The sequence below is a fragment of the Neophocaena asiaeorientalis genome, unplaced genomic scaffold (genome assembly GCF_003031525.2).
Source record: "Neophocaena asiaeorientalis asiaeorientalis breed wild unplaced genomic scaffold, Neophocaena_asiaeorientalis_V1.1 scaffold43, whole genome shotgun sequence".
NCBI lineage: Eukaryota > Metazoa > Chordata > Mammalia > Artiodactyla > Phocoenidae > Neophocaena > Neophocaena asiaeorientalis.
Window position 1 is genome coordinate 6,659,356 of NW_020173674.1, and position 24,181 is coordinate 6,683,536.

The window sequence follows — 24,181 nt, forward strand, 5'->3', positions numbered from 1 at the left end:
TCTCTCTCACAAACACACACACGCACACACACACACACACACACACACACACACATCCATGCATGTCATCAGCTATCTGTCTGATTTGCTGGAAACATGGGGCTGGGGTCAGGGTTTTTTAATTCATTTGTACGTCTTCACTGAGTTCCCAGGTGACTAGTGGCTGGTTCACCCCAAAGCTCCCCCTCCCCATTCACTTTAAAAAATATATTTATTTATTTATTTATTTATTTTGGCTGTGCCAGGTCTTAGTTGTGGCATGCAGACTCTTTTTGGTTTTTTTTTGGTTGCGTTTGGTCTTTGTTGCTGCACGCGGGCTTTCTCTAGTTGCGGCGAGCGGGGGCTACTCTTCGTTGCAGTGCATGGGCTTCTCATTGCGGTGGCTTCTCTTGTTGCACAGCACGGGCTCTAGGCATGCGGGCTTCAGTAGTTGTGGCTCGCGGGCTCAGTAGTTGTGGCTCACTGGCTCTAGAGCGCAGGCTCAGTAGTTGTGGCGCATAGGCTTAGCTGCTCTGTGGCATGTGATATCTTCCCGGACCAGGGCTCGAACCCACGTCCCATGCATGGGCAGGTGGATTCTTTTTTTTTTTTTTTTTTTTTGTTTTTTTTGGGGCAGGTGGATTCTTAACCACTGCACTACGAGGGAAGCCGCGACATGCAGACTATTAGTTGCGGCATGCACGCGGGATCTTAGTTCCCTGACCAGGGATCAAACCCGGGCCCCCTGCATTGGGAGTGTGGAGCCTTAGCCACTGCACCACCAGGGAAGTCCCCCCAACGATTCACTTTTGTTTCGATGAAATGAGAAGGCTTATTCTTCCATTTCCCTTTCCCTTCTTTCTTTCCTTTCTTGGATGTTGGTCAGATCAATGAGACCGTTGTCATAAAGTACTTGGAAGTATTTCAAGAAGGGCATGACCTGACTCTCTGTTACACTTGGGTCAGTTCACCAATCTCCAGTCTAGGGCTTCCATCAGCAGCCCCAGAGGTGGTGCCTGAGAGCAAGGAGGACATGCTGTGGACATAGCACCCCATGGTACTGTGGGTCAGTGTTGCTCATTCCTGACCTCGGCATCGACAGTCTCATCCCTGGAAGTGGGATAAATGGTAGTTTGGCCCCTTGTGTCCCCTCATCATGCGAGCCCTCCGCCATCTCTGGCGTGACTTGCCAGGCTGCACAGTTCCCTGTTCCAGGAACTAATAAGAGGTAGAGTGAAAAGATTGTTTCCTCGGATGCACTTTTACAAGATGTTTCCAAAGAGGGGGTGGCAGAGAAATGGTGAGCCCCGCTCCCTTGTGCGTGGAGGTGTCACAATTCTGGCAGGAGGTCACAGGGATGCCCCACCTTCCTGGGGGCTCTCACTCAGCACAGCCAGTCAGACAGCCAGGGACCGGGCAACATCAAGGTAACCACAGACCTTTGTAAGCGAGATACTGTTGTCCCTTCCAGGCTGGCAACACTGTGACCTGCTGCAGGAGAGTGGCTGAAGGGCAGCTGAAGGGCAGCTGTGCTGGGCAGGTGGCCCTCCCCATGCCAGCGCTCCCTGGGTCACGTCTCCACTAAGCCTGTGCGGTCTGTCACTGTCAGGCTTCTCCTGAACCACCTTCCCTCGTGGGTGGTGAAGGAGTTGCGTGTCTTATGAGAAGAATATTAGATCTGTGTCCCCAGAGGAGGAATCACTGAGCCCATGAGGGTTATTCACCCGCAGGAGAACCTCAAGGACAAAGGAATCTTCTAGAGACAAAAAGGGGGGTGGTTGCAGAAGTAAGCCCAGAGTCCAGTGGGAGCTCATTAAATCCTTGCTGAGAGGAGCCTGGCAGCTGCTTGACGAGAGACAGAGCAGAGGCTGAGAGATCGCGGCGATGGAGCACGACAGAAGTTTAATGATGTTAATTAATTAGACTCACTAAAAGGGAATAGAACATTCATTGGGTTGCCAAAAAGTGTTCTTAGCAGACAAAATTTGCAAAGTCCTGCACTGGGGATTGACAAAGGCGTGATGGCCAACGTGTTAAAAAGGAGGGAGACGAGGAGTTCCCGCCAAGTGGTTAGGACTCAGTGCTTTCACTGCAGTGGCCTGGGTTCAGTTCCTGGTCAGGGAATTAAGATGCCGCAAGAAAAAAAAAAAAAAGAAGGGAGATGGCAAGCCTCACAGCCGTGAGTGGCTGGCTCCTGTGTTTCTGCCACTGTGCCAATTTGATGTCAAGCGACCCTTAGTGTTTTTGTGTGCACGTGTGTGATCGTTTTCTGAGCAGTTCTGAGCTTTAAGAAAATGTTGGCGAGGTCAACAACCCACAGTTTGGGGATCTGATGTTCCGCCCAGGCCGTGCTCTGGGAAAGGAGGCCCCTCCTCCCTGCCCCTCACCAGGGGGCACTCCCATCATCCTTCTGCCTTACCTTTACCCGACACTTACCCTTCCTCCAGGAGAGCTGTCTCCTGCCCTGGCCCGTGAGGGTTGGGTGGGGTGGGGGGGTGCAGGAGGGAAGGAGAGAGTTCTCTCCTTTGTGGTGTGACTGCCACCAGTCATTGAATGCTTTGCACTGAACCAAGGTGAAGCAACAGGGACACCAGGTGCTAAGAGCAGGAACTTGCTGTGGCATCAATGTTTTCTCGTCTCAAATTATAGGAGCAGAGAGAGAGGCTTAGTTCCGGTTGGCAGCATTTGCTTCAATGAGAGGGTGACGAGAGCCTCTGGAAGCTGGCTTGATGTCTGGATCTCACTCTGCTCACTTGGACAAAAGGATTGGCTCTCTGGGAATTAGAGGCAGAACTGGGGCTTTGAATAGATTTTGAAAATAAAATTGGCTAGAACATGATGCGGAGACCCAGGTTGCCAATTTAGCCCCGAACTCTTCCTTCAGCTTCCTCTGGAGAATAAGCATAGCCCATGGCTGGGACCACAGGCTGACCCTCTTTGCTGGTGACAGAGAGCTCTCAGGTTACCGGGCAGGTGGTGGGTCACCTTTGTATGCAGAGAACAACCCGTTTTCACTTGTTCAAGAAAACACTGACCCACTTCTCTGTGTTTGTTCTTGAGGCTGCTCGTGGCTTAGGATCCCTGTGGCCAGAAATCCACCCCATTCAGTCACGGATGGGGAGCTAAGATGCATATTTCTGAGGAATGGCCCCCTGAGAGGGACTGGACACTTTGGGGGCAGAGAATTCCATGGGGCTGCTTGCAGAGCATCGCCCTGCGTGCAGGCCAGACCTGTGGTTAGTCCCCCACGTCTCCCCAGGGGAGGAACATGGCCGAGTTGGCATCAGCCTTCCAGCCAGTCCTTGTTCTCAGCTTGGAGCCTACTTGGTTTCTTTTTTCATGGGAGATAAGGAGGGAATAGAGTTGTTTGTCCAGGTGCCACTAGTCCAGTGGCTGTCGCGGGTACAGGAGTGTCTTCAGGGCATAGTGTCAGATCCGGTCGCCCCCTGACGTCTCTATTCCTGATCTGGGTGTGCTGTAAACATCAGGCAGATTCCAAACTGGGAGGCTCTGGGAAACCCCTTGGGCAGGAGATTTCAAAAAGAGATTCAGATTAGAAAAAATATAGTGGCGTGAGTTTCCAAGGGATGAAGGAGACAGGAAAAACTCCCATCCTGGCACTTGGCTGGATAGCGGGGATAAACAAGAAAGCCTAGAAGAGCCTAGAATGGGAGGGAGGCAGCTGAGGCAGCCAAGCTGAGCGGGAGCACAGGGCTGTCCTTGCTGGCCGCTCCCCGCTGCCCCGGGGGAGGCAGGAGGCTGTGACTCTTCACCAGGCGAAACCACAGCCGAGCGGCGCTTTCAGTCTAGGGCATGTCGGCACCAGCAAGGCTTGGGTACATCAGAGGCTCCCGCAGAAGGCGGAGGGGCCTGGGGGCCAGGAAGTAGGGTTGGCAGGAGTATCACGAGAAAAACTCAGCTACAGAAAGATTTTAAAAGGCTTGGTGGATAATTGAGGAGGGGACTAGCGAGGAGGAGAGGAGTGAAGCTCATGAACCTGCCAGCTTGGTGGCTCCTGCGGGAAGGGGCAGCCCCCCACCACCGGCTACTACCAACGGCCGTCTGCGTGGCCTCATCCCACAGTTGTCCTCTGCGCTGTAGCTCAGGACACCCTGGCGTCGGGTGGCTCCGAGTGGTGGGTGTCTGTGGCATCAAGAGCACACATGAAGATGTTGGCTGCACCCAGAACCAAAGAGACATGGACACGGGGAGAAGGAGCAGGAAGCGGAGGAGCGAGGAGAGGAGACGCAATAAAATGAGCCCGAGGGGCTCCTCTGGCAGCGCAGTGGTTAAGAATCCGCTTGCCGGTGCAGGGGACGAGGGTTCAAGCCCTAGTCCAGGAAGATCCCACATGCCGCAGAGCAAATAAGCCCGTGCACCACAACTACTGAGCCTGCACTCTAGAGTCCACGTGCCACAACTATTGAAGCCCGGGCGCCTAGAGCCCGTGCTCTGCAACAAGAGAAGCCACCGCAATGAGAAGCCTGCGCACTGCAACCAAGAGTAGCCCCCGCTCGCCGCACCTAGAGAAAGCCTGCACGCAGCAACGAAGACCCAACACAGCCAAAAATAAATAAATAAATAATAAAATTAAAAAATGACCCCGAAGCAGAAAAGGGGGGTAAACAGAAGGAAAGGCATTGTAGAAGGAGCAAAAACGTAAGAGAAGAAGAGTGAAGATGAAGCATCTCATTTGGAGGAGCTGGGGAGGGGCGGTCAAGAATAAGTCTTCGAATGTGGTCAGTATTAGAAAGCTTGTCATCTGATCAGTAAATGCCGTTCATCTAGTGGGATGAAGAAGGTGGTACTCTTTGGAAACCTTTGGGCCCATCCCTCGTGAAAGCCGTGAGCGGCACTGTAAGAACCAGCTCACGGGTTCTGAACAAGAGGGGCTTGTGATTCATGGGTGTGCCTGCCACCTCCACCCAGAAGCCATGGCTTCCCCCATCTCGTGCAGGGTGGGGACCCATCTAACTGGAACTGCCACCCAGCCTCTCCCAGTCTCCTTAGATGACAAACTGTGGCATCCTTGGTCCACCCACCTTAGCCCCCAAGCATTTTGCCAGAACATCAGTAAACAACTTTGGGTGAAGGGGGTCAGAGACCTCTGCATTTTGGGCTGTTTTCTCCTCCTTTCCACTGCCCAGCACAGGACTACCAGGGAGCTCTTATCACTGGCTACATATTCTTTGCTCAAAGAGCAGACAGTGGGTCCCCGAACACTTTCCTCCGAGCTCGTTTTAGTTTTATTTTATTTTTATATGCTATGACTATGGACTGGGAAATCCAAGTTTTCCTGAACCACATGGGAACTTACCCCTCAACTCCCGCATGTCCAGCACAGCCCTGACGACAGCAGATGGCCAGCTTTCTTGCTCAGGCTGATCAGTGTTATTAACGACAACATCTAACATTTGTTTAGGGCTTTTCTTTTTTTCAGCCGCACTGCACAGCATGCAGGATCTTAATTCCCTGGACTAGGGATCGAACCCATGCCCCCTGCAGTGGGAGTGTGGAGTCTTAACCACTGGACCACCAGGGAAGTCCCCGATTAGGGCTTTATACCTTGCAAAGAAAATAATTGTCTTATATGATCCTCATAATAATCCTGCATTACTGTTACTTCCACTTTCTAGACAATGAGTTTCAGAAAGATAAAGTGGCTTCCTTTGTGTCAACTGGTGGACCCGGGATCCGCTCACATTCTCTGACTTCAAATCCTCTGTGCCTTCTATACAAGGTCGTGGGCCCCTGGGGGCTTCAGAGCAACATCAGAGTTGGGATTCCTGGATCCCTTTCCTCAGCCCCAGCTGACCTTGGACCTCAGCCTTCCTCCCACCCATTCCCATCCCACCCCCACTCTGTGATCACCAAATGGGAGAAGACTCTCCGTTTCTTGGTGAAAAGTGTATACAGAAAGCAACGATTTTTACATTCCCTCTGCCAAGAACTCTTTCAAAGTCTCCAAGAAGGTTTCTTCTCATAACGAAAGCAATATGGGATCATTGTAGAAAAGCACAAAATATAGACAAACAAAACAGAGGAAAATAAGAGTCATGATTCCACCACGTGTTGTGCATGTCGCGGTGTCTGGTCTTCCACAACATTTATGTTGTACATGTCGACCTACTTGTGTTTACAGAAATGGAAAATGTGCCTATCCATAACACTGCTTTAGAATCTGCTTTTTAAACTTAATATATTGTAACCATTTTCCTGTTAGTAAATACTTTCATAAAATCATATTTAATGGATACACAATATTTCATTATAATTTTGGATGGTACACTAGAGGTACAGATTTGGATTGTTCCTACTTTTTCACTGTTGTAACCAGTTTTATGATAGACTTCTATATCTGATTTTAATTTTTATTTATTTGATTATGAGTGAAGTTTATTTTTTTTATTTATTAAATTTTATTTTATTATTTTATTTTGCGGTACGCGGGTCTCTCACTGTTGTGGCCTCTCCCGTTGTGGAGCACAGGCTCCGGACGCGCAGGCTCAGCGGCCACGGCTCACGGGCCCAGCCGCTCCGCGGCATGTGGGATCCTCCCGGACCAGGGCACGAACCCGTGTCCCCTGCATCGGCAGGCGGACTCTCAACCACTGCGCCACCAGGGAAGCCCTGAAGTTTATTTTTATATGATTTTTATCATTTGAAGCTCTTTCGTGAATAGCTCATTCATACTATTTGCCAGTTTTCAGTGGTCCGCGTTTTCTTTTCCTTACTGATATGTAAGAACTCTTTATATTAAGGCTAAAATTTTATCTGCCAAAATCTAATTTTGACACCACATCTCTTTTTTTAATATTTATTTATGTATTTATTGGCTGCGTCAGCTCTTAGTTGCAGCACAAGGGATCTTTTCTTTGCAGCGCACAGGCTTCTCTCTAGTTGTGAGCTTCTCTCTGGTTATGGCGCATAGGCTTAGTTGCCCCCCGGCATGTGGGATGTTAGTTCCCCGACCAGGGATCGAACCGGTGTCTGCTGCATTGCGAGACCGATCCTTAAACCCTGGATCACCAGGGAAGTCCCTGATACTACCTGTTAGTGCACCATCTTGAATGCGGGTGCACTCTGCTTTCCTCCAATTCCCCCAACCAGGCCGTGGATGCTTTGCTCTTTTTCCTCTACTTTTTCTTTAACAAATTCCCCACAAACACAGCAAACTCTGTAGAAGGTTCCTCCTCCAATGCTCACCCCTAGAAGCACCCTGGCCTCCTTAGGCAATGTCATTCCTCTCCCCCTGGGCACCAAGCCCCCCATCCCTCCACCCCAACTTCCAGGACCTCATCACCCGCTCCCCTTACACAGGCCACTGCCCTGGGAGTGATGGTGGGCCTCCCAGAGGTTCCATCAGAAAACCCTAATGTGAACTTCTCAGAAGCCTTGGGAGGGACTTCCCTGGTGGCACAGTGGTTAAGAATCTGCCTGCCAATTCAGGGGACACGGGTTCGAGCCCTGGTCTGGGAAGGTCCCACATGCCGTGGAGCAACTAAACCCGTGCTCCCCAACTACTGATCCTGTGCTCTAGAGCCCACGAGCCACGACTACTGAGCCCGCGCACCTAGAGCCCGTGCTCCGCAACAAGAGAAGCAACGGCAATGAGAAGCCCGCGCACCGCAACGAAGAGTGGCCCCGCTCGCTGCAGCTAGAGAAAAACCGCACGCAGCAATGAAGACCCAACGCAGCCAAAAAAAAATTAAGTAATTAAAACAAACAAAAGAAAGAACCCCTGGGAGGATGGGGGAGGAGACCATGTAGGGGTCTTAGCATCAGCGGAGACTGTCTTGTCAGGTAGGGCAGGAAGTACTGGTTGGGTCTGTCACAGCAGGAACAGAGAACCCCACTCTCCAAGGGCCCCTCTTGCTTCTGAGCAAGCCCCTAATGCAGGGCTGTCTGCCGCCAGCCTTCCCTCCTCTTCCCGAGTCTCAGTTGCCCTGTTGTTACCGCTGGCAGAAGGGTCGCCAGTCCCACCAGTTCCCCTGGCCTCCTTTACCAACTAACCGCTGTGCGTGGGGAGGGGGAGGTTCTCTGGGCCTGTTACCTGGAGTCCCCCCAGAGGCGGTAGAGGCCCGGAGGGGCCAGGCAGGAGCCGGCTGGACTGGACAGGCCGAGGTGGTGAGGACAGGATGAGTTTCTTAGCGGCAAGATCACTTCCTGGGAAAGCTGGGACTGCAGGGAGAAGGGCGGGGGGCACGGGGCGGACGCTGGGAATTCACTTCCGAGTTCCTGTGGGTTTGGAACGTCCTGGTCCACCCTCCATGCCCCATGCATCTCCCCTCCCGCCCTTTCTCCAGGTTTGGAATGTTTGGAAGCTGGCTGTGGCTCGGACAGTAACAGGCACAAACATTTCAGTGGCAGGAGCTAGACCCCAACACCTTTGGCCCCCTTGGTCTCTCGCGGAGGAGTTTTGGAGTTTCCAGAACCCTCTTTTCTTGTATTTTCACACATTTCCCACGAAGACCATGTGATGCCCGTCAGTGAGAGCCTGGGGAGCTCCAGTCGGGTGCCTGCGCAGCGGTTGCCCTGCCAGGTGGCCGCGATGGCCTTGGCCTCTTGTTAACCTGTCTAGGCTTCGCTTCCTCATCTGGAGAGTCTAGACCTCGGGGCTAGTGCACAAATCACCAGACAGACGGTAGTGGGGGCTCATCCGTGTCAGGGTTTCTCCCTCCTTTCTCTTTCCTCAACTCTGCGGACGTGGGGTCGGTCGTTTGGGAGCTTCAGAGATCTCTGCTCAAGGGCAGAGCTCAGGGCAGCCTGGGCCCCTTCCTGCTTCCTCGGCTCTCACCCACTAGTGCAGTTCCCCCACCGCAAGGTAAACCCCGGAGTGCAGGGACCTCATTCGTCTCTGCATCCCCAACGCCTCAGCACGGGGCTTGGCACAGAGTAGGTGCTCGTGAAGGGGAAGGCTCTCCCATCTCATGAGAGTTGAGAGTCCTCAGACTGGAGCCTGTGTGACCTAGAGCAAGACATTTAATCTCCCTGAGCCTCAATTTCTTTGTCTAAAAACAAGAACGATAATAGCTACTTCCCAGGGTGGTTGTGGGGATTAGTGATGTCAGAGGGAAGCGCAGCTTGGTGCCTGCCCACCACAAGTAGTAGAAGCTCAATAAATGCAAGCGGTGATTAGCTGCTATTAAAGGGCCGGTGTCTAGGGGCAGGACAGGAATAAAGACACAGACGTAGAGAATGGACTTGAGGACACGGGGAGGGGGAAGGGTAAGCTGTGAGGAAGTGAGAGAGTGGCATGGACATATATACACTATCAAACGTAAAATAGATAGCTAGTGGGAAGCAGCCACATAGCACAGGGAGATCAGCTCGGTGCTTTGTGACCATCTAGAGGGGTGGGCTAGGGAGGGTGGGAGGGAGGGAGATGCAAGAGGGAGGAGATATGGGGATATATGTGTATGTATAGCTGATTCACTTTGTTATACAGCAGAAACTAACACACCATTGTAAAGCAATTATACTCCAATAAAGACGTTAAAAAATAAATAAATAATATAAAGGGCCAGCGACGCGACTCCAGGAGCACGGGGCTTAGCAGTAAATGACCCTGGCATCTCTCACTGCCCTGAGCCTCTCTCGGTTTGGTCTCCCACCCTGAATGCCGTGGTCCCTTTACTCTGTGGAACGAGCCCATGCTGCTGTCACCTAACAGGCCGTGTGGCCCCGCAGCCTGGACGCAGAGCTCACTTGCTCTCTGCCCTGAGCAGCCCTGCCCCAGCTTCCTCTCCGCGGCGGTGGGAGGGGGTGGGAGAAGGGGGCGTGCCAGCCGCCCTCAAGCGTTAAGTCACAGGCGAATTCTGAGGACAGGCGGGTACTCCTGCTTGAGATTTAGGCCGGTTACACAGTGCAGCTGGCTCCCTACCCCTCACATCTCTGAACACATTTTTAGACGCCTGCTTTGTGTTCTACTTTGAAAGCTTGATAGGGTAGAAGTATTCTCATTTTATGTAGAGAGAACAAGTGAGGAACAAAGGAAATCGGTCCCTTGTTACGGAGCTCTTACGTTCAGGAAACAGAACCTGGAAGACACATTATAATTCTCAATGTACCACCCTTACCCAGGACCAGAATCTCCACACCTGCTGGTGTCGGACCTGAGTCCCCACGTGTCAGCGAGCCTGCCGCCCAGGGGGTGGGGCTGCCAGGCAAGGAGGGCCGTCCCAGAGGAGGACTGAGAGGGCCTGACTGATGGGTTACAGGAACCAGAAAGCTGGGAGCTGTTAGCCTGCGGGGTGAGGGATGGAAGATCAAAACAGACTCTAGAACTGGGGAAGGGGGCTGGCATGAGGAGCGGAGGGCAGATTGGTCTTGGACATGAAGAGGGCGGAACATCCTGGGTGAGGCGAGACCACCACCGCCTGAGGGAGTGGGCTCGTCCTGGGTGGCCCCAGAGGATGGGCCAGGGGAGCCCTTCCAAGACCAGGTCTTCACCACCCAAGCCCAGCCTCCCAACTGGTCCACCCCTTCCAGGGTTTTCTTTTCCATTCCATTCTCTTCACTAGCATCTTCACCCAGGCTCTGCCTTCTTGGGAATGGGGATTAGGCCTGGAAGTCACGGCCACTGCCTGACCCCTTAGAATTTCATGGCTGGAAAGTCTTGTATTTTGTCCAGCCTTCAGCCCCCCTACTGAGTCCCTGTAGAAATTCCTAACGAATGGCTTCCTAGCCCCAGCCAGCAGCCCCCAGTGACAATGCCCGGGGCGCCTCCCTCCCAAGCCACTGCCCCACGTTAAGCTGTGCCAGGGATCCCTGCAGTGGAGGCTGTGCCCCTCTGATGCTCACCTCTCCGCCCAGGTTCTGCCCGCTGGGTCCACCGGAATGAGCCTCTCTCCCTGCTTCAAGCCAGCAGCCGTGTGGTTGGTGCTCCCCACTCACTCAGCCGCCTTCTTAGCCTTCTACATTTCCTCATCTCCGCTGCAGTTTGTCAGTGAGTTTCTTCAAGGGTGTTATTGAGATGGGGGCGTAGAGACATGAAGCCTTTAGAACAGAAAGGGCCTTTGAACTTGGGAACCCACCTCATTTTATACACGAGGAAACTGAGGAGTTAGGTCACTTGCCCAAGGCCACACAGATGGCCCCAGACAGGGCAGTGCCTCAAGCCCCGTCACTGCTCTTTTCCTGCCACCCACCGACTGGTGATGGGCCCAGGCAGGCAGAGGGCAGTCTCAGCTGTTGACGCCACGCTTCTGGTGTCATCCGGGGTCACACTAGTGCTTCTTTGGGCCGCCCCATCCCCAGTGACGTGTTGAACTTCAAGTTGACTAAAAGCCCTGAATTGTTTTATAACTCGATTTTCTTCTGATTGTAAAAATTATATATGCTCAATGTAGAAACATTAGAAAATACATAAAAATATAAAGTATAAACCTTCACAGCACTTCCTGATGCTGTAAAGTTCCCCCCACCGTGCACTTGGTTGCTTTGCCTTTAGCTGTATAAATAGGACTCTCCTTCCATCCTCCATTAGGCCGGACGTCTTGCTAGGTCCCAGCCAGCTCTCCTGTCTCTCAGAATTTTGTTTTGTTACCAGTTCTTGTTGGCACCTGGGCAGGGCTCAAAAAGACACAGTGGTGTGGCTGAACGAATGACAGCATCCCGATTGTCGGATTGTTGGTGCGACGGGTGAGGCCCCCTGCGGCCCCAGAGCCCACACCTCCTCTCTTCTGGGTCGGATCCTCCTCTTTCCCTCCCTGAAACACCTCCCCTCCTTTTTTTTTTTTTTTTTTTTGCGGTACGTGGGCCTCTCACTGTTGTGGTCTCTCCCGTTGCAGAGCACAGGCTCCCGACGCGCAGCCTCCGCGGCCATGGCCCACGGGCACAGCCGCTCCACAGCATGCAGGATCCTCCCGGACCGGGGCACGAACCTGTGTCCCCTGCATCGGCAGGCGGACTCTCAACCACTGCGCCACCAGGGAAGCCCTCCCCTCCTCTTTTGTTCTATTCAGACTCTCCCATTTTTCCAGCCCAGCTGAACCCCACCTCTTCCAAGAAGTCTTCGTTCTTTCAAATGCAGAAGCCTCCTTTTTGGGTTCCACAGCCTTCGTAGTCTGGCCACACCACTTACCCTTAGTTATCCACTGACTTGCGCTAATCTCTTCCTTCTGCGGGGCTGCCGCCTATTTCCCAGGCAGCGGAGGGCACCCACGCCGTTCTCGTTTCCCTCACGGCACCCATCCTGCAGAGTCCTGAGATCATTATGGGCCCTCAGAATGTGACTGCTGGCCTGACCCTGTCTGAGTGGTGTCCCGTCCTTGAGCCCTTCTGAGTGGCTTAGAGGGAGCCCCCGGGTCTCCCCACCCCCATCCCTGGCTTCCTGGAAAGCTTGCTCCCCCTAAAGTTTGCATAGCAGTTAATCATCTGGGTTCCCAACAATGGGCTCTGCCCATCTTGGGACATGTAAAAATAGGATTTGGTTTGCCTTTCACATTGGGAGGCTTCTAGAGATAAAGAGAAATCCTCTGTGCCTGGCTATTTAAAGAGACATAGGGAGGGGTAGGGGCCCTTTCCAGTCCTCTGGGCTTCACACAGGGAGCCTTAGAGGTCAGATCAATGTTTTCCTTTCTCCTCGCAGCAACAGGACTACCAACTCTTCTCACGCCTCCCAGGACATCTGCCAAGGGCCGGGGCCTGGCAGCCCCCTCCTCCATCCCTGGCGGGGGCGTGATGGAAAAACGCTGAACTGGGACTTGGGGACCAGGGTCCCCAGAGTAATCAGGTCTCCCCAAGCGATCCTGGGTAGGTGATGGGCACGGCCAGGTAATCTCTTAAGTTTCCCTCTACTTTGAGTTGCCTAGAGGTGCGAGGCCATCTGCCGGCCTCTCCATCGGCAGCGTGTGCGTGCTTCTGAGCACAGACCCTGAGCCAGGCTGTCTGGTTTCTAGCCCAGCTCCACTACTAGTTAGTCATGAGACTTGGGGCCAGCTGCCTAACCTCTCTGCCGGGTGTGGGGAGCAGCCCCCATCTCGTAGGGTGGCTGGAAGGTCAAGGGAGCTAATATGCATGAAACACGAGTGTGCCTGGCCCAGAACAAGTGCTGTGCAGGTGTGACCATCCCTACAGCTAGGTGTCTGACCCAGAAGTGACGGGAATTTTGCGCCCTACTATTTAGGAATGTGGCTCTTCCTCCTGTGGTCCTGGCAGGGTGTGGGGAAGAGACTGGACCCCAAGTAACTGCACCCGCTGGAGGAGAGCCACGAGTCAGTCAGGCTGCAAGAGCCAGGGGAGGGCCTGATGCCACCGTGAAGAGCAGAACACGCGGTCTTGGGGTCAGCAGGCACTGACCGCCCAGACCATGGGCAGGCCACTTGATCTAGCAGGCTCTTGTCTTGACCAGGGCCATTGCTACTTGTAAAAGGGTAAAGCTTTGACTAGAATGCATCAATTGTTTTGATTAATTTCCCTGCAGGTGGAAAAACGAGGTCTATTAAACAAAAAAGCAGAAACACAGAAAATGATAGTTCTTTATTTTGATAGTTGAGGGGAAAGTTATAAAACAGACAGCACAGAGCTTTGTGACTGCCTCAGATAGGCGATGAACAATGAACAAGCAATGAACACAGGGATACAGAAATGTAAACAAGACAAGGCTTCCAGAGAATGTTAGTTTATGCTATACACCTTCCAGAATACAGCAGCTCCCACAGACTCTAAAGTAAACTAAAACGAGAGCCTTCCAGAACAATCCATACACATTCTGAGGGAGGTCAGAGAAGGCGCCTTCCCTGCATCCGGGGACTGTGCGGTTGCTGCTCTTTCCGGGCAGGAGAGGCCAAGGCTGGTTCCACCTGGGCTTTGGCTTCACGGGGCGGCTTCACCTGCTCTGTTCTGTGTTCTCTTTCGAGTTTGCCTTCTCGCTCTTCGGCAGGCTGGTTCCAGCCCCTGCCCGTCTTTCCCTTTTGACCCACACCCCTTTCGTGTTCTTAGCAGGAAGCCCAGCAAAGCCAAGGGAGCCTGGCAGAGTCCCTCAGGTGGAGCCAACCAGCCCAGGGGTGGCTCCCTCCTTAGGTGCGCAAGACCCAGCCTCGCCATTTGCCAAACATTCAGAAAAAAGGCTACAAATGTAACTTGTTAACCATCTAATACTGTCCTCCCTGTAGAAGTTTCTGATATGTCTGGTTATTATTCTGTCCCAATTTTTTTGTTCCCGTCCTAGGGTTTTTGACTCTCCCAGGAAGAGAGCAGGCCTCGCAGCCTGGCCCCGCACTCTTGCTGTTACTTCAGGCAGTGGACTCTGGGCGCATCATAGACTCATCACCCCAACCGGCTTACCCCTGCGGCCGCAGCTGGACACCCCCCACCCCGGATCTCCGGAATGGTGAGTTGTTCCGCAAAAGGTCTGTTATCAGGAGGCTCTCGGTCACCCTGAGACTTGCCTTGAAAGGATGTGGGAGGGAGGCAGAGACACGGGGAGGGAAGAGCAGAAGATGTGACGGTTGTCCCGGCAGAAGAGGGAGAACAGAGAGCAGTACAGCCTCCTCCAGGCAGGGCTGGAGGAAAGTCTTAGGTTAAATATCTCAGGAGGTATGAGGGGTGGGTCAGGGCAGCCACCCCAGAGCCAAGGCGCAGAGGAGGCGTGAAACGTACAGGATAAATAGAACTGCGTGGGGAGGAGAAAAGCCAGCTCCACCCTCTCTTAAAACAGTCGCCATCGGCACCAAAAATATATTACTATCTGTACATATGTCTTCTTTTAAAAAAGGAAATAAAACCTCCTTGGCACCTTGTAGTTGATTTCTTAAAAATGAGGTGATATATGGCAAGGCCTTCCGCGTGCGCGCACGTCCACGGCTGTGCACACGCGTGCATCTCCCTGTCGAAGAGCAGCGCCCCGCAGCGCCCCTGCAGCCCTGAGCGCGAGGAACATGGCCCGGCGGCCCGCCGCCAGCTCCTGCACGGCTGTTGTTTGCAGGGGTGCCCTCTGCCGGAGCGCCTGACTTTGCCGTCCACGGGGGACCAGCAGCCCCCCATCCCCCCGCTGCTCCAGAAGCAGAGGACAACAGGATCGCCCTCACGTACCTCCTCTGGGAAGGAAGTCCTGTCTCTGGACCCGAGCTGCTTCAAATCGAAGGCAGCCCTGGCCCGCCCCGCCCGCCCCACAGTTACACATGTCTGCCCGGGCTCAGAGTGGCCTCTGCCCCCCAAACACCGACGCAAATGCGAGCAGAGGTCAGCACCGGCCCGAGCGAGCACACGTGCCCACGGGCTCCACGCCAGGTCATTGGCGCTCCGGCAGGAGGCCGCAGAGGGCGGGCGGGCCGGGCAGCAGGGAGGCGGCCCTCGCCTTCTCGGGGCTGCCCAAGCCAGGGCACCACTGCTCAGAGGTGGTGAGTGCTCTGCAGCAGGGAGGTGACGGTGTCCTGCAAGGCCACGGCCACCTTCTTGGAGGTCTTGCGCAGCAGCGGGCTGTCAGGGTGGCGCTCCTTCAGGTGCAGGACGTGGCCCTCCTGGCTCTCAGACGTGCAGCCGCACTCCTCGCACACGTACAGCTTGGCCCGCCGCTCCTTGTATGCGTACTTCTGCTGCACGCCGTGGATCTTCTTGAGATGAGACTCCAGAGAGCAGCGCTGCGTGAAGGCCTTGTCACACAGGCTGCATTTGTAGGGCCGCACACCTGCGGGGAGGGCAGTGCCGGCGTCAGGGACCCGACTCCGCGGCAGAGGAGCGCCCGGCGGCCTGCCCGACTCCAGCTCCCCAGCGAACCGCGGAGGACGTCTGCCCAGAGCTCCCAGGCCCCCCGGGGCCCAGGACAGCAGCACGGTGGCCGCGGCCGTGGCCTCCGCCGGGCGGGCTCCTCTTACCAGTGTGGGTGCGCACGTGCCTCTTCAGGTCAAAGGTGTCGTTGAAGCCCTTCCCGCAGTAGGTGCAGAGGTGCCTCTTGACGTCGTTGTGACACTTCATGTGGCGATTCAGCATGCGCTGGTAGGCGAAGGCCTTCCGGCAGATGTGGCAGGGGAAGAGGCCTCCACCGGGAGTGTCCCCCAGCGTCACCTGTGGGCGAGGACGGGGTTTGTGACGGACACCCAGGAGGTGGGGCTGCAGGTGGCAGACTGCGAGGACACACACACCAGCCCCCAGCCACGTGAGGAGGGCGGTGCCCACCCCAGGGGCCACACCTCTGTGCTGCTGGCTCCCGGAGGTCTGGTGGTGGAGCTGGAAGGAAGGTCCGCCTCCTGTTGGGCTCCTGAGTCTCTGTGCAGGGCCGCCACCCAGCCCCTTCCTTACCATCTGTGGCCATCTCCCCACAGAAACAGCCCGATTCAGTAACTCTACCCGTTAGAAAGTCCTCCCTTCACTGAGCCCAAATCTTTCTCTGTAGTTTCTGCCCTCTGTTCCCATTCTAAGCCTTAGGACAGGGAAGAGTGCCCACGACGCCGTCTCCGTGCAGCCTTCCCAGGCTGAGGCCACCGCTAGGAGCCTGGAGTCCCCTCGCAGGCCAGCCCCGCCCCTGGCCTTCCTCGAGCCTGACGTGGTCTGGTCTGAGTCCCTTTGCCACCCTGATGACTCTCTTGCTTATAAACTTTTTTCATTTTCTTTGTAATTATGGAACAGCTGTTCAGAAGTGGAGACGTGGCCTCAACGCCCTACCTCTGTGAATGTTCAGAGGTTACTTGTGCTTTGTGGTGGCCTTGTCGCTGGCCACTCCTCCCGAGCTCCCTGGGCACCAGGCGCACCCCATCACCCCATGCCTTCGGGCACCGGGTAAATGCCTTGCTGCTAGCTAAGCAAGCCCTTTGGGGTCAGGACTCGCTCCTCTGGCACATCTGCTGTCCTGTGCCCCCTGCTCTCTCTCTCCACACGCTCCCTAGCCACTGGGATTAAGGGGTGGGAGGAAGGGCCCTCGGGGATCAGGGGCACTGTGTCAGCTCCCCGGCCAACCGCCCAGCACATGTCTTGGCGATTCCCCTCTGGTTACAACATGTGGCCACCGCAGTTAAGAGAGGCGGGAACAGCATTGCACGGCCAGTTGTCTCCAGTCTTTTGGCTCACAGAAAAGCTCCACGGGAGCCCTTCCTCTAGATGACTGCTTCCAGATCCCAGAGCTTTCAGGAATGCAGGCCCAGCCAGAGACAGCCTGGACGCTGCACACTGGAAAGCAGGGGCATTCCTGTGAGCTCCTTCCTGCCTCTGCTGCTGAGCAGGGGGCGCTCACCAGGCCCCGCCCCAGACACAAGGCTCCGGGATGGAAGCACACGCTTGGGCAAGGCGGAGACTGCCGCCGGGCACCTGCGCAGGGAGTCGACCACCGAGCAGACTCCAGACCTCACTCTCAGGCGGCGGAGATGCAGGCCCAGGCCAGCTTGCAGAGCCAGGCTCACGCTTCCCCACTTCTCCTAGGACTTCTGTGTAAAGAGGTGCCTCCCCTCAAGACCAGAAATGAAGCTAAACAACCCCCAGAGAGGACTCCAAAGGGTTAAGCGTCTTTGGAACCTCACTGCTTCTTCCCAGCGCATGGGCATTCTCACTTCCGACCCCCTTCTCTTCTTTCCCACCCCCGTCCGTGCTCCAGCGAGGTGCACTTCTCTGCAGAAACCTAGACCCAGATCCAAGGCCAATCTCTGCTTAAGTCTCATTTGTGCCACGTCTCGTGGGCTGGACCCAGGAGGATACACGTGCCCCTGGTCGTTGGAGACAGCGTGAGGGTCAGTACCTTCATCTTGGTGCGCAGGAAGCCATGGTCCCTGCTCTGTGGGTCTGCCAGGCGGCTCGTGTCTTCGGAGGGCAGCTGGGCCACCACGCAGGGTCCTGGGGTCACACTATAGCTGGAGTCCCGAAGGCTCATGTCCAAAGCCAGGGGGCAAGAAGGGGGTTCGGCCACTGATGGCTCTGGCTCCCTGTAGGGCTGTGGTGGGCAGAAGCCTAGGCTGACTGGGAAGAGAAGAACAGCCAAGTGAGGGGCTTGGTGGAGAAAAGGGGATTGCGTGGGATTTCCGGAAGGTTCCCTGGCAGTTAGCTGGCTGGACCGTGGAGCCGCTGCCCCACCCCTTGCAGGCATGTGGCAGAGCAGGGCTGCCCCCAGCCCACTGCATGCCGCACCTCCCTCCCCCCACCCAATTAAGGTAATTACAGGTGACGCCAGCCAAGCTCCACGGCCCACAGGCCTGCCCGCTGAGTAATTTGTGTCTTAGTGGAACTGGGAGGACCAAAGCTGCCCTGCCAATTATTCTTCCCAAGCTGTCTGCCTGCCCCACCTGGGCCAGTCCCTCTGGATTCCAGGCCTCATCCACGCTCCTGCAGGGACAAAGGGCACCACTGGAGGCCCTGGACCCAGGGACTCATCCCTGCCCCAGAAGGGTCCCGGTGGTCTGCGCCACTCCGAGCCTCTCTTCCAGGCAGATTTAGCTGCTGGCCGTGGGGAACGGGTGGTCCTAACCCCTCTCTCCTTCCGGGTGGTCTGTCCCTGACGTTGCAGCTCACTGGGGCTCCAGGCTCCCCACTCCCGCTGGCCCAGCTTAGCAGGTGAGCAGGCCGGGTGGGGCAGGGCAGGGAGGAGGTCCCGGAGCAGCAGGTGGATGCAGCCTAACAGTCTCCTGGGCAGCCTGCCCGGCTGTTACGCAAGCCTCCCCCAGAGCAGGGACCGCTCACTTGCTTGGTCGCTGTGGCGCTTTGAGGGCTGGGCTCCCGCCCTTCGCACGGCAGCTGCAGCGATACCAGCAATACCGGCAGCCCTCTGACACGCTGCTCCCCACGGCAGACACCTCACGCTAAACAGGGCCGGAGAGGCTTGGCCCTCATCCTGACTAGACAGGAGGGGAGCTCTCCCGAGTGACACAGAGGAGACAAGTCTCAAACCCCCAGAGCTGAGGCAAACAATCTAACGTTACAGTTTGGTCAGTATTTTTCTCCCGAAGAGGCTAAGCTAGGAACATTTTCCAAGCCTCAGAAGGAAAAATCAAGAGGGGCACAGGAAGGAAAGGATGAGTGGGCTTCAGGGAGAGGGACTTAGCAGGTTGACTTAGGGTCTCAGAACCATGAAGGCGGCCCCCTGCGCCTGCAGCCCCCGGCCGGTGAGACAGTGGACGGGGTCCCAGGGAGGGGCGGCCCCCAGCAGGATGCAGCGGGCAAGGCTGGAAGCAGAGGACACACCAATGGAGGAGGGGCGAATATGAAGGCACCCAAGTTTCGGGAGAGGCCCCCACTCTCGCCCCCTTCAAACACAACAAAGTTCTGACGGGAAGAATGCGCCTGCCCGCCACCCAAACCCGTTCTGCTGGCACTGGCGCCGTCTGTCTGTCCGTCCGGGGACTCTAATGTGCCACCTCATTCCGGGAGTTGATTCACCAGCACCTGGCCCTGGCCTGGCCTCTCTCCAAGCCCTGGACGGCTGGACGTCAGGCCGGAGCTCTCGGAGGCCCCCCCCGCCCCCCATCCTCCCACAGTGACAGCCGTCTGTGTACAGGGATGGGGGCTGCCAGAGGGTGGGCGTGTCAGAGTGTTGGCAGCTTCAATTTATGCCAGATTACCAGCTATTGGAGATCTTGGCTGAGAATTCAAAACTGGACGACAATTTCCATTCCTCAATCCAGGTAGAGACAAACAGGAACCTCTACCCTCTTCTGTCTTTCAGTATCAGAGAGCGAGATCAAGGCTCCCAAAAGCTGGAGCCGGGCCTCAGAGCCTGCACACGGAGCAGCAGAGGGAGGAGTGACAACAGGTGAGGGTTAACCGGTTTGTGCTCAAACGAGTTGTCACCCTTGGCTCTCTGCCTCCACGAGAGTGGGGTCCATGGTGAGGGTTCTGAGGATCTAAGCAGGTTTAGGGGGAGAACTGTTTTGCAGGCCCGCCTCTCCCGTTCCGCAGAAGCCCTGAGATGACAGTGCTGGGGAACCGGGGACAGGGAGCGGGCCTGCCTGCCCTGCCCCTGTGCCGCTTTTCCCGAGCGAGGGGCAGGTGAGGCCGTCAGGGTGGGGACGGTTGCCTCATCCCACCAGCCCCGCCAAACCTGTCTTCCTGCCACCCCCGGAGCGTGGCCCTGCCGCCGCGCCTATCACTGGGTGGCACCGAGCGGCAGCGAGCAGAACCGGCTGGGCCCTGCTTGTGCTACTCTCTGTCCCCTAATTAGATGTTTCCGGCAAGGTGGCGGCCGCTGTGGCTGCTCATCGCCCGCCCGCAGCTGAGGAGTGTGGCAAGGCCCTCTCCCTACCCCTCAGGGGCTGCACGGGTTCCCTTTCTGTCGGCCCAACATGCCTCCACCTGGATGACATTGTGGGCATTGGGCCCAGAGCAGCTTCCCACCCGAGGCCTTCAGCAAGTCCCCTCTCTCTTGCATTGAAAGCTCCTGGCCCAAATACCAGACAGGGTGCCAGGTCCTACCCTATCCAAGGCCTCAGGCCAGGGCTGGGCACGAGGCCTGGCCCTAGGCTCTCTGGGGAGAGCAGGTGAAGCAGACGTGAGGACACCTAGCCACGGGCTGGGGCTGCTGCTGACCTGGAAGCGGCAGGGGGGCGGGGGGGGAGCCCAGTGTGTCAGCACAGCCCAGGCTGGCGTTAGGCGGTCTTGCACCCTTATCGGGAAGGGCAGGGTCCCCTGTGCCCGTCTCCTCCGGCCCCCAGGTCAGCTAGCAGGGGCCTGAAAGGGAGCCAGTGCCAGCCAACTGGCAGAGCTGGGCAGCCCTGGAAACACAACGGGCCCATCTCTCAGCCTGTCGTTTCCATTCTGTGAACGCCAAGTTTTTCTCTCAGGCAGGATCTTTCCCCCCTTTCCCAACCGTTCCTCATACCGCGTCCACAGTGAAGTTAACCAACCCCGTGCACCTCAGCCTCACACCAGGGTGGACGCTGCAAGCGGTGGGACCGTACTGTGTTTGCGCCCTTCCTTCCCTCCCTCCCGTGCAGCACGGGGCTGGCACCCCTGTGGCACACCACACGATACTTGCTGAGCATGAAGAGAGTTAAAGAAGAAGCCTGACATCAACAATGGCCGTGCTTTGCTCCCGTCCTCCCTGTGCCCAGAGGACTCGGCCTCACCTGCTCTCTTTCTGGGACAAACAGTCTGGCAGGATTCTGCCTCAGGTCACCCAAGCTAGGGACAAACAGCCTGGCAGCTTGGGTGACGGCACCCTGTGGGACAGCTAGGAGTCCCATCTAGCCCACCGTACCCATCCGTGGGCTGGCTGTCTACCCTCCCAGCCTTGCTGCCCCGGAGAGCTCGGCAGACGCGTCCCTCACTGCCAGCACTTCCCAGGAATCAGAATGATCACCGTCAGAGGCATAATCTCTCCCCAACTCCACTCCCTCGCGCCCCTACATGTGTACTCTGGGGCCCAAAGCTGACTTTCTCAGCCTTTCTAACTCGGCCCAGAGAGAGCTGCCCAGGTGCCCACACTGCCTAGTCAGAGCCAGGCTGAGGACGCTCCAGTCCCACGCACCTCAGCCTGGCTGCCCCCCTGGGGTAGGCATGCGCTGCTGAACTGGCAGAACGGACTGCAGACGCTCCGTCTGAAGTGGGGAGGTGGGGGGGCGGTTTTGGTGGGGTGGGTAGGGAAGAGGCCCCAGGATGCTCATGGCTGGAGCATGTCATTCAGCTTCTGCCCTCCAGTGCCTTCCTGGCCTTTTGAGATTCCTCTCAGCAGGGGCCTGGAGAACCCCACTTCATCCCTGTTCCTCCCCGTTCCTGGAGCTTCCCCTTAGGTCCAGGAGATGGAATTTAGCCCCTGGGTACAGGGGCCTGGGTTCATCGTCAAGAAACCAGCATCAGTCCCTGCACTCCACAGTCAATAATGACACAACGAAGGAGAAATGCCAGGGGAGATGGAGGGCAGGGGCTCGAGGGCCAAACAGGTGGCAACTTAACCATGAACCCTTTCAGTGCTCCCGGCGTGAGTGGTGCCGTTGCCCACCCCTGCAGCCTTCCAGGCCCTGTACCCACTTCTGGGCTTTTCCCTCAGCTTTGGGAGGAGAGTGAGGCCCGGGGGACTGAGGGTGGGAAACCTCTAGAACCGTGCCTCAGAGAAGAGGCTGGAGTGCTGGTCAGACTGGGGCCCTGGAGTCAGAGCTGCCAGGCTGGGGCCCAGGGTCTTCAGTCAGTAAACACTTTCTTTCCAGGCATTCTTTGCTGCTCTAAGGGTCTCAGAGGGCCCTGGCGGGAAGGTCAGACCTCAAACGCTTCATTCCCCAGCCCTCCCGGTGCCTCTCCCAGTGGGACCGGATGGGGTCAATGCTTACTTGGTCACAACGTGCTGAGTCTGTGAGGTGGGGTGAAGGAAACGTGCCCAGCCGGCTCTTAGGGTCACGGTCGGCTGGTGATGGAATGGCCCAGTCAGGGGACAGGCCACCACAAAACACACTCCCCACCCTCTAGCCATCTGAGGCACCCGAGCGTGGCCCGAGAACATTCCCTTTCTCGTTTCCAAAAACTGTGGGAAAACTCTCTAGTGGGCCACATGGCTTTGAGAGGCAAAAGTAAGCTCTCTGACTTCTGTTTGCTTGAGCCCACAGGACTCTCCCTGGCAAACTGTCACCTGCACCTCCAGGTTAGACCCCACCCTACATCCGGGATGATCCTGCAGAGTGAGCGGCTCCCCTCACCTGGACAGCAGCGGCAGGTGGCCCAGACCATCCTGTGCACCTGATGGGACAGCCCCTGGGTGCAGGTCTCCCCCGCCACTCCCACTATGGCCACCAGAACTGTGCTGGGGAAAATCACTAGGATGCAAGGAAGTCAATGATTTGAACAAACGGAATTCCTTTGTCCTTTGTAAAAGTCAACACATGATCTGTTACTGATTGGGATGGGAAATAAAACTAAAAATAACAGCACACTAGTCTCGAGCAAGGCTCTGCTCACCTTTAACACAGTCCAAGTTCGGTTTATCAGATCCCAAGGAGCAGCTAGGCAGCAAGTCAGACAGGTGAGGGAGGAGGCAGGAGCAAGGAAGGGGGCTCACGTCCCTCACCCCCTCACATGGCCCTTCTGGAGGTGGAACACCGATCAACTCCCCAGGGAACTTGGAGAAGCAAGAAACTATACACAGAATCCTGGGCCCACACCCTGATCCGCCTCCGGGTGTGGAGGCAGCGCACTTCCCTTTCTGTCTCAGTTTCCCCATTGGGGTCATCAGGACTACTGGCGCATCCCGACCTTTTAAGGAGGCTGTAGATAGGGGCCTAGGCACTTGAGATAAGGCTAAGCTGTGAAACACCCCACCAGCCCTGTAGGCCATAGGATCCTGACGGTCGTCAGGCCACCACTACACCCACAGTCTCCAACAATTTATTCAGGACAGAAACCGAGGCAAGAGCCCTCACAGGGCCCCTCACCGCCCTTATTTCACCACTCTCCTACAGGGCCCGGGGCGATGCAGGGGAACCTGCAGATCAAAGGTCAAAGTCGGTTGGTTAATTACAACCTCTCCCCCGTTGGAGGCGCTGGGCAGGGTGTTCAGCGCATCCCGCGCCCCACCCCCAAGGCTTGGGGAAGGGGAGTTCCGAAGGAAACTGGCTCCCGACCAAAGATTCTGTTAGGGGTGGGGGAGGACCGAAGGCGCAGAAGAGGTCTCGGGGCTAACGTGGAAGATGCCCCTGGAAGAAGAAACAACTGGGGTTACTCATCCAAAGTTGACTCCCACGCTGTCAAGGCGTCTTCCGAAAATAAACTGGGTGCCCCAGCTTCCCCCGGGGCTGCTCCCTGGCTGTGGGGTGGGCTCCTTAAAACCCCTCTCAGCTCAGTGGTGTCCTCTGCAAGGTCGAAGGAGGCGCGTTTCTAACAGAGGTGAGAGCTGATCCCACCTTTGTCTTTAGGGCTAGTGGGGTGCAGCTCGGCGCCTTCCCCACAGTCTCGCGCTCCCCACGGCTCGGAGTTCCTGCCTGCCCGACCCTCACGGGGACCTTCTGGCAGCCAGTGTTGTGGGTGAGAGGGAGAGATCAATGAAGGTGGCTTCAACTCTGGGTCTTCTCTTACATTTACACAAATCTCAGCAGAAACTCCAGCTCGCTCCCTGCCCCCCTAAGTGGCACCGCTCCAGTGCCCTTCTCCCGCCTCATAAAAGTCCCGGCTTTCGGGATTTACTGCACGAGAGTGGAGGGTTGTCTGAGCGGTGACACACCCCGTTGCTTCCCCTGCGCCGCGGCTCGGACCGGTGGAAGGGAGAGCGGCACCGCGCGGGCCCGCGCGCCTCGGACAGGCCTGCCCCCCGCCCTGCCGGGGTCCTGGGAACGGCTGTCGCCCCCACCTGGCAGTCCCCGCG

At 56.3% G+C, this 24,181-nt stretch overlaps 1 protein-coding gene across 1 annotated transcript in view; it reads right to left on the reverse strand.

Moving 5' to 3' along the window:
• Positions 1–15,123: 15,123 nt before the first annotated feature.
• Positions 15,124–24,181, reverse strand: part of OVOL1 (ovo like transcriptional repressor 1) — a 9,971-nt gene continuing 913 nt past the window's right edge. The window contains exons 3-7 of the mRNA XM_024749419.1: positions 18,968–19,064; positions 18,587–18,701; positions 17,648–17,865; positions 15,798–15,987; positions 15,124–15,610 (exon numbers count right to left, since the gene is read on the reverse strand). Of these exons, the coding sequence (XP_024605187.1) occupies positions 15,315–15,610; positions 15,798–15,987; positions 17,648–17,865; positions 18,587–18,701; positions 18,968–19,064 (916 nt within the window). The 3' untranslated portion in view covers positions 15,124–15,314. The remainder of the gene's footprint in view (positions 15,611–15,797; positions 15,988–17,647; positions 17,866–18,586; positions 18,702–18,967; positions 19,065–24,181) is intronic.